The following is a 9,834-nucleotide window of genomic DNA, read 5'->3' as shown; positions in this document are numbered from 1 at the left end:
GATGAAATAATTTAATTTAAAAATTTTGAATAGTTGTAGAAACTAGAAAAAGAGGTGAAGAGCGGGCGAAGAGGGGGACACGGTGACAGATAATTTCTGGACGATGGACAGAGTAAAAACTGAAAATCCAAAAACGGATGCAGCGAAGGATAAGGATGATAAGCGGGCGGATGAGCAGCAGCAGCCATCACTCTCAATTCTTGGTGTCCCTCAGCTCCCAAAGCCAAAGGTATGTTCATGGCTATGTTCGTGCTCTTTCTCTCTGTCTCTGGTACATTGTCACTCTCTCTCTCTCTCTCTCTCTCTACTGCTTACTCGCTCTTATTCTCTTTTTTGTTACGAGAATATGAAAAGTAGTCTTTTTTTTGCATGAATTTTCGAAGAAATGGCCTTCTAAGGATTGTCTATGTTCAAATTTTGTTCAATGGCAGGTTTCAGGGATTCTTCTTAAAAAAATCTGTCGTATGCATAAATAAAAAAAATGGTTTTCTGCATTAGGAGCACGTTACTGAATCTATCATTCGGACCTTTAGTTTCAGAGGGACCTTTGGTACCGTATTTTGGTTTGTGGCTGAGTTAAAGGGTTTCTGAGTGTCCTGCTTTCGGGAATGCTGAGCGTTCTCTGTTTTTAATCTGGATTTTTCTGAGTCTTTTCTTCATCTGTTGAAATTTCTTTTCATGCGTTTATTTTTTGTGTAGCTGGTAACTTTAATATGCTATTGCATTAACGATAAAACCTCTTTTGCTGATGAAAAAAATATACATCACACACAAACACGCATATAATTCAAAGTCTCATTCATGATTGCCTTTGTGAGAATAAAGCAATACGCTACTTAAGACAATGTAATTGCTTTTTTTAAATGGCTAATTTTTTTTATTAACATGCTTGAGTGGTGTCTGTCGGCCATAATCCCTTTTAGCAACATTTACGGCTTGTCCCACGTTTATGATTACATGCTTATTTCTAGTCCCTTTCTGTTATTTTGATCGGTATGTGGCTATTGTTTTTAAATGATAAAACCATCCCCTTCTAGGTTTATAACCATGTGCTTATGCTAGTCATTTCAACTAGTGCTTCACCTAGCACTTCATCATTGAGTCATATCCCAATTAAAACTGTGTCTCATCTGCACTTCACTCAGTACAACTTGTCCACAATCAGGCTCATGACCCTTAAATGACATTCACTAGGTCGCTTGGGTTCATTCACCAATCACACAAAAGGTAATTCCCTTACACTCGTATAAGAGAAGGATAACATCTCAAGGACCCAAGTTCTTTATAGTAGCAAAATCTTCAGTCAATGGTTTTATAACAAGTATGAGATCTTTATTTCTGGCTTGTCCCAGATATTTAGTGGGAGGTGTCTTATTCTCTCCTTCCCATAAATTCTTGTCCTATCATTGAAATTTTCTCTTTTCTAAAAAAGAAAAAAAAAAAAAAAAAACTAGGAGTGAGGAAGAGTATGAGACAACCCAATATGCTGCACAAGTATAAATGAGATGTCTCACTGTTACATTCTGCACTCAGGTTTTCTGTGTCATCTTGTTTCCAACATTGGTTTCCAGCTGCATTTAAATGTGAGTCCTTAAATAGCTGGTGCAACTTTGAAATTACTAGCTGTTTGGATGAGCTGCAAATCCTCCCAGAAGTCCATGTTCCGTATATTTGCTCATTCAAAATTGTACCTTGAATGTCTATTTCTACAGAATGTTCTCTGAAAGCTACTCCTGTTTCCTGAATACGATTGGGAATGTATCTAGTATGGAATTCTGACAAAGCTGACTATACTCAAAACCACCAGCAAGAGCCAGCTCATCACAGAGGGCAAAATTCGATTATCCTCTGCTCGTGAGGATTTGTGCTGTGCACTCCCATCTTAGAAAACTGCCTTCGCTAGAATCTATAGATGTGCCAAATAAGGATGAGGTTTCCACACTCCCATTTCTCCAAACCTTCTGCTATCCCATCATTTATTATAACCAGTGTTTTAAAAGACTCAATCGAGGCTCGCCTCAAGGCAAGGCATGCCTAAAACACCTTGAGGCTCAGTATAAAATACCAAATTCCAAAAAGGATAACACATTAGTTGCTGAGGCTTACACATTTTTACAAAAGGCACGCCTTTTGCGCCTTTTCAGTTGAGGCTTACACATTTTGGATGTGTGATTCTCAAGTTAGAATTGGTTAGAAAATTTTAACTACATGTATATGTAAAAGGGATGTCATAATATGAGTTGATTTTTAAAACTCTTGAACCTCAACCTTTCCAAAATAACTGAGAGTTATATCTTAGATCATGAAAATAGTTTAAACTTTACAATGGTATAGCTATCGCATCATGATTTAAGTCATGTACTCAAGTTAGCAATTGTTGAATGCCCACAAGTAGTTTGCAAAGTACACATAATTTTTCTTTTTTACATTTTATTTGTTATTTTTTTTTTTTCTTTCTTTATTTTTATAATATAATTTAATTACATATTTTTATCTTAAAAACAAATTCCCAAAAGGCTTATGCCCCAACGCCTTAAGGCTTATGCCTTGCCTCCTAACGGTTAAAACACCTCACCTTACGCCTTCACCTTTAGAAACGTTGATTATAATTGTTTGAGCGCCTGTTAATTCGTAGTCTATAAATGAATAGGTTCATTATCTTTAATAGCGACTGTCAGCAATATCAGCAAATTTGCACTCATAAAAAAGACCCTTTTGTTATTTTTGTGTTTTTCTGGGTTTATTCTACAAGCCATCGCTCTCTTTTACTTGGTTTTCTGCAGATAATATGATGTTGACAGTCATAAATTAATGTGGCTCTCTATTATTAATATTCTCCATGTGCAAAATCAATGTTACCATACCATGTAGTTGATATAATCAACAAGCTTTCTCACTTTAACCTGGATTGTCTGGTTGAATTGGTAGGAAAAAATGTAGAGAACATGTCCAGCGCTGCTACTCATGGATGCTAAACCCATCATTCTCAGCTAACCTCAGTTGTATTGTTCAGAATGACAATTGGTTAATAACATGCCTTCCTCAGTCTATTTCAATTGTGTATCCCTACAATTTGGCTTTGGCTTGCTTGCAGGCTATTTGACTTTGAGATATATTTAACTGCAAGGAAGCTGATTTGACAAAATGTATGGTATCTTTAATCTTTGCTGCAAATAAATGTTCTTTCATATAACTGGAAAATGCAGCTTACTGAATCAAATTGCTGGCTTGTTCATATAAGAGGCACTGTTCATTTTTTCTTTAAGCATTGGCTTCCCATCCTTGGTTTTAACAGTTGGTTTTTGACCTCGAGGAATATTTACTCTGTTCTGACATTATTTTTATTAATTGTGTAGGTGAAGAAAGTGATGAATAACTTATTCTAGCCACCATTTTTTCCTCTGGCTTTGCAATTCAAGTTAACATGGCACCTGTAATTCCATGTTCAGTCACCAATGTTTCACTAATTCCTGGTACTAGTTTTACATTAAGGAGGAGCAATTATTTAACAAGGTGCAATTTTTTGAGGAAGTTCTCGAAACATACATTATCCTCACAAAAGTTTAGTTTGCCTCTGTCAACATCTGTAAGATTATTTCAACCATACACAAGTGGATGTGTTTTACATCGTAAATCGAGGATCTATATATTATCAGCCACAGGGACTGATGTAGCAGTAGAGGAACCTGACTCCCCAATTGCAGATAATGATTCTGACAGAATCTCAGAAATTCCGTCCACTGCAGTTAAAGCCAGTGAAGATTCATCAATCAAATTAGATGCCAGTGCAGTACAACCCAAACGTTCAAAGCCTAGCAGGAAGAGTGAAATGCCGCCTGTGAAGAATGAAGAACTGGTGCCTGGTGCAACTTTTACTGGGAAAGTAAGGTCAATACAGCCATTTGGTGCTTTTGTTGATTTTGGAGCTTTCACAGATGGTCTGGTGCATGTTTCGAGGCTAAGTGATAGCTTTGTTAAGGATGTTGGAAGTGTGGTTTCTGTTGGACAACAGGTGACGGTGAGATTAGTGGAAGCAAACACTGAGACAGGACGGATTTCTCTTTCTATGCGTGAAAATGATGATATTAGTAAGATACAGCAACCTAAAGATGCTCCTGCTAGCAGTGATAACACCAGGCCCACCAGAAAAAGCACTTCAATGAAGAAAAGCTCAAAGTTTGTTAAAGGGCAGGACCTAGAGGGCATTGTGAAAAATTTAATTAGATCTGGTGCTTTTATATCTCTTCCTGAGGGAGAGGAAGGATTTCTACCCTTGTCAGAAGAATCTGATGAAGGGTTTGTCAACATTATGGGGGGCTCCTCTCTGCAAGTTGGCCAAAAAGTTAGTGTGCAGGTGTTACGCATCACAAGAGGACAAGTGACACTGACAATGAAGAGAAAAGATACTGAAGGGTTGGACTCGCAGATTGTTCAGGGGGTTGTCCATGTTGCCACGAACCCCTTCATGCTGGCTTTCCGTAAAAATAAAGATATTGCTGCATTTTTGGAGGAGAGGGAGAAAGTGATGGATTCCACTGAAATTAAGGAGTCACCAAAAAATTCAGAGGAGAGAGATGAAACTGTAAATCAAAAGACAACCGGGTCTGCTATCCTCAAAGTTCAGGAGCAGCCAGCTGGCATCAATGAAGAATTGGTCAATGTCCCTTCTGCTGTGGATGAGTTGGTAGAAGAGGAAGATTCATTGCAGGAAGTGGATGGAGGAACCAATACTGTAGACGGTGCCTCAACTGTGTCAGTGAAAAATGATGAAAAGTCTGGTAGCATGGTGTCAAGTTCATCACAAAATTCTGATTGCATCGTTCAAACTACAGATGAAATGGAGAATAATTATGAAAATTTGGATTCTGATAATGCAAAAAAAATAATTACAGAGGATTCTATCACAGATGAGGTGGAAAACATCGAAGATTCAAGATTAGAAGGAGAAATAACTGATAATATCTTGTCTTCAGAAAGTATGGTTAGCAAAGTTATAGGCAGTCAAGCTGATGATACCATAGCAAAAGATGAAGTGCAGATACAAACTGCTAGTGCAAAGAATCAAATTGTTGCTGCTGCAGATGTTGACGATCAAAAGGTAGCACCAATCATTGAGGAACATCGCAGTATCAGCAGCTCAAATGGACAAATTGATGTTAGCATGAATGAAGGTTCACTATTGCTCCCTTGGCTTTTCTTCTTGTGTTCATATAATCATCATTTGGGAAATTTTGGTATCAACTCCATGTGAAAAATGGCAGCTTGAACCTGAGGCAGTATCTGCACAATAATGAATGAGAAAATATAACTAGAGAGTAAACTCCAGAGTCATTTTAATTTTGTCAATTTTGAAATATTGGGGAAAGATTAGTTTCATTTATGTTTTAAACTGTGTACTTATATATGCAGGGCAATTGGAATATGATGGAAAAGTAGATCCATCTGGAGAAGTCGCTGATGATCAACGTGGTCTGTTGGAACATCAGGTCGGCAAAGAAACTGTAGAGAATCAAGCAGATGATAGTATGGCCAAAGATGAAGTGCAGATACAAAAACCTGTTGCAGATATCGATATTCCTTCAGCTACACCGGTTGAAGATGAAAAGGCAGGACCTGAGCCTGAGAAAAATTACAGTCATTCCAAATCTAATGGACAAACTGGTTTTTTTTCTCCAAAGGAAAACATGACTAGAGGTCTTACACGTATTCTCTTGTGGATGCACTTATTATTTTTCCTATTCTTGAAAATTTTCATAAAATCCATGCCTGGCATGCCAACCATGAATTTCAACATGCATAATTTCTGCAATTATTTGGATAATATGACTGAACCAGAAGTTAAGTATCAGAACTGGTAGTATCATGACATATGCCTAGAAGGATTGGGAAAATCATATTATATAATGCATGATCATGGCAGATATGGTAGTTGTAGACATGCAATGTGAATTGTCATTGTTTTATCAATTTATTTTCTTTTAAAATTTATTATTATTAATATTATTATTATTTTTGAGGGGATGGAGTAGGAATAAGAAGATATCTTGAACAAATTTGTGATAAGTGGTTATCACCATCCTAAAAATGAGATGCTGTCAATTGCTTAAAATCTAGATCATGAAAATAGAAGAATTGAATGGAGGATGGAGCACAACTTCAAATAGTTGCCTTCTAAATTAATCAAAAGCATCTCTGTTAACTCTAGCTATGAAAGGAGCTTTAACCTTAGAATTTTTTTTGGGGGCCTCTATGCTCCTATAGGCCTTGTTTGGAACATGGAATGAGAATAAGCCAGATAGGAATCCCTATCTAATCATTCCCATTCCTAAGGCTTTAGGAACGTGAATGATTCATTCTCTTTCATGCATTTGGTCTTTATAGTGGAATTGAAATCATTAGGACATCTAGGGTGTTTTTGTTCACTTTTGTCTTTGTAGATGATAAAATTCTATTCCTCGCACCTGGATTACCATTCCCATCTTCACCATCGGAATTCCAATCCGAGTATACCGGGTCATTGGTTTTTTCCACAGTAACTCATTCCCATTCCCATTGGCCAAGCATCCCATTTCATTCCCATTCCTTTGAAATTATTTTCAAAATTTGTAGGTATTTTCTTCTTTCCAGTTTCTCTTTTTCTTGTCTTTATTTAGTGTAAAAAAAATTCCATACCTTTTTATATCTTTTCCAGTCTCATAAATAAAAAAATTAGTTTGTACAGACAACTTTGCCATAAGTAAAAAATTAATTTGTGCTGAAAAAATTTCCTTACTGGAATCAATTTCCAAAGAGCTTGATCAGTATGTCTGTGGTACTCTCTTCAGCCAGTTTAGCAGCCAAGGTTGAAGAGGTTATTGGTACATTTCGAAGTTCTAACATTCTTTTAATGGCATGTTTGGTTTGCAGAATGGAATGGGGTAGGGAAGGAATGGAATGAAAATTTGAATGAGTGAAATGATGAAATCAAGTGAAATATTCAATTCCATTCCATTTCTATGTAGGAAACGTGAAGTAAATGTTATGTATGCCTAAGCCACACATTATTTTGGATTATTGAATTTGATACAATAGTAGGTATTAAGAATTGTGATCAGATTATATATTTGATGAATTTACATCTAGTGGTTTTATATCTGATGAAGTTAACTTGATCATTTTTTCTTAATTAGCAAAGAAAGTTTCATTTAAGGGGCAGCTAGGGGATGCCACTCAACTACAAACAACAAGTGAATCTGCTGGGTATAAAAAAAATAAAGAAGTACAAGCCTTTCTATTTTGCTTTTCCTTCTTGTTCTGTTGTAATTCTTAGTTTAAACCATTTGTTTCTTTTTACCAACACCCAAAATTTTTTCTTTGTGTTTTTCCATTACCTCTCTATTTATGCCATAATAGAGAGCCTTTCATTTTTTTTTTTTTTAAAATTAGAGTGCTTTTGTTTTTTTCTCTTGTAATCCAAGCTCTCTTTGATCATTGGCACAGCAAGAAACTTTGCTATCATTGAGGATGCAGACTCATTCAAGATTATTGAGAAGAGCATAAGATGAGTGTTCTGGCAGCATCTACCTTTGGAGGAGAGAAATTGGATTGTCGAAGAACCAAAATCCTTTCTCTTCTGAAAGACTATTGATCGTTGGGTCAGGACTCTCAGAACACCCAAAAATTTTCTCGTGGTTCGATTGAGGGCCAATAATTTTGGGATGTTTTATTATCTCTAGAGAAAATTCCATACAGTGGCATTATTCAAGCTATTTGTATTTCGGAAGGGAAGGAGGCTAAAGGTTGGTATAATTTCTTTAGAAAAATCGAGGGTGCCTCATCAAAGCATGTATTATGGCTCCATGAATGTTTTTTTTTCAGATAGCAAAAGAAGGATTTCATTAATAGATTAAGAATGTACAACCAGGACAATAAGACATCTCCTTAGAAAAATCAGAAAAAATCCAGATGAAAGACATAGAAAAAGCCGAAGCTAAAAATAACAAATAAAATTAGCGCAAACTAACAATCCAACAAATAAAGCCACTCATGAATATCTGAAAAACTCATCCCTTAAAATTCCCATGACCAACACACCAAAGAGAAGCCAAATAATGTATCTTCTCCCAAACCAGAAAATATGACAATTTCTTCCCTAAAACGATATTCGCATTACACTCCACCCACAGCTCCCAAAATGCTGCAAAGAAGCACATTTCCAGAGCATTGCCCTTTCCTTTTTCCTGCCAAAACTGACAAAAGAAACTGTCAAAAAGTCCTCCACTGCCTCTGAACTCACCCAACATTTGCCTAAAACCAAATTACTTATTCCGTACCCACTGAGCATAATCACAATGAATAAAAAGATGTGATGCAGATTTCAAACAGTTAAAACAAAGTAGACAAACATCTGGAGAGAAAGCCTTCAAAGGTCTCCTGACCTGCAACAAGTTATTGGTATTAATTCTATTAAGTGCAACCAATCAAATAAAAGCCTTGATTTTAGAGCGGATTGGCCTTCCATATAGATTTATAGGGAGGAAAAAGGACTTAGATCTAGTTAGAAATTCACAAAAAGATTTGTAAGAATAAACCCCTCAATGATCCATGACCATGACCAACTATCCTCCTTCAAGGAAAACCAATAGTTATTCAACAAGAATAGCAAAGAAGATAACTCTATTGACTTCCTATCATTTAGTGATCTTTGAAAATGAAAATAACATGAAGGTAAAGGTCCACGAAGATCAATAATAAAAAAAAGAAATAGAGCTGTCCTACCTTAAGCTCAAGCAAAAGAGCCGAGGTAAAAAGGTGGACAAAACTACATTGCTCAACCAAGGATCTTTCTGAAAGCGGATATTACCCTCCTACCCAACAAGAATTTAACACGAGGAATGAAAAGGGAAAATTTGAGAGATAGCTTTCGATGGACTCTTCAAAGAACATCTAAATCCAAAATTAGTATCCTACCCATTCTCATCTAATCCGTACTTACTTTTTACAACTCTTTGTCACAGGGAATAATTCTCTAGCAGAAACTGCCTAACCCATTTAGCTGGGAGACTTGTTTCTTTAGAGATCAAATTTTTAAGATCCAAACCACCCTCTTGTTTAGACTCGCACGCCACTTCCCATCTTACCAAATGATCCCTAAAGTCCCCTACCCCCAACCATAATAAATCCCTCATTATTTTCTCAATCCAGCTAGCAACCCCACAGGAATCTTGAAAATAGAAAGAAAGTATAATGGGATACTAGAAAGACAAGCTTGAACGAGAGTAATTCTACCACCAAAATAATAAAAAGCACCTTTCCACCTATCTAATCGCTTAGAAACCCTTTCCACAGTAAGATCCCAAAAACTAATAGATCTAGGGCTAACCCCAAAGGAACCTCTAAATAGGACAACATCCTCAAGTTGTGGGATACTTGTTCTATTGCCAGATTGGATAGTCTAGTGGTGTTTTTTTTTTCCCTCTCTCTCTCTCCCTCTCTATCTCTCCCTCTTTCTCTCTCTGTCCTACTAGAAGCTAGAGATAGGGGTCATTGTTGGGTTTCCTCTTTTTATGGTCCTTCAAGATCTGATTTTAGGGGTTATTTTTGGGATGCGTTCTATTTTATCTTTGGCTTTTGGTCACCTAAGTGGATTATGCGGGGTGATTTTAATGTATGCGATTCCCTCGAGAGAAGAGGGGGGGTGGTAGGGTTACTGCAACTATGTAGAAGTTTATTTTGGTTATTAGGAAGTGTGGTTTGAGGGATCTTCTTTTAGGAAATGCTAATTTTATGTGATCAGTTGGCGGAGCGGAGGTGGCTGGTAGAATTGATAATTTCTTGTTTATCAACGAGTGAAGG

At 36.7% G+C, this 9,834-nt stretch overlaps 1 protein-coding gene across 5 annotated transcripts in view; it reads left to right on the top strand.

Moving 5' to 3' along the window:
• The window catches only part of LOC131161615 (polyprotein of EF-Ts, chloroplastic), a 28,018-nt gene continuing 18,184 nt past the window's right edge, over positions 1-9,834 (top strand). The window contains exons 1-4 of one of the 5 annotated variants that reach the window (XM_058117491.1): positions 1-229; positions 2,929-3,024; positions 3,357-5,171; positions 5,410-5,694. In XM_058117491.1, the coding sequence (XP_057973474.1) occupies positions 3,425-5,171; positions 5,410-5,694 (2,032 nt within the window). In that variant the 5' untranslated portion in view covers positions 1-229; positions 2,929-3,024; positions 3,357-3,424. Of the gene's footprint in view, positions 432-2,928; positions 3,147-3,356; positions 5,172-5,409; positions 5,695-9,834 lie in introns of all 5 variants that reach the window. The other 4 variants (XM_058117490.1, XM_058117492.1, XM_058117488.1 and 1 more) reach the window with 4 other exon arrangements.

This window comes from Malania oleifera, chromosome 8 (assembly GCF_029873635.1).
Source record: "Malania oleifera isolate guangnan ecotype guangnan chromosome 8, ASM2987363v1, whole genome shotgun sequence".
In the NCBI taxonomy this organism is placed as follows: Eukaryota; Viridiplantae; Streptophyta; class Magnoliopsida; order Santalales; family Ximeniaceae; genus Malania; species Malania oleifera.
This window is presented reverse-complemented; position numbering and strand designations above follow the sequence as displayed.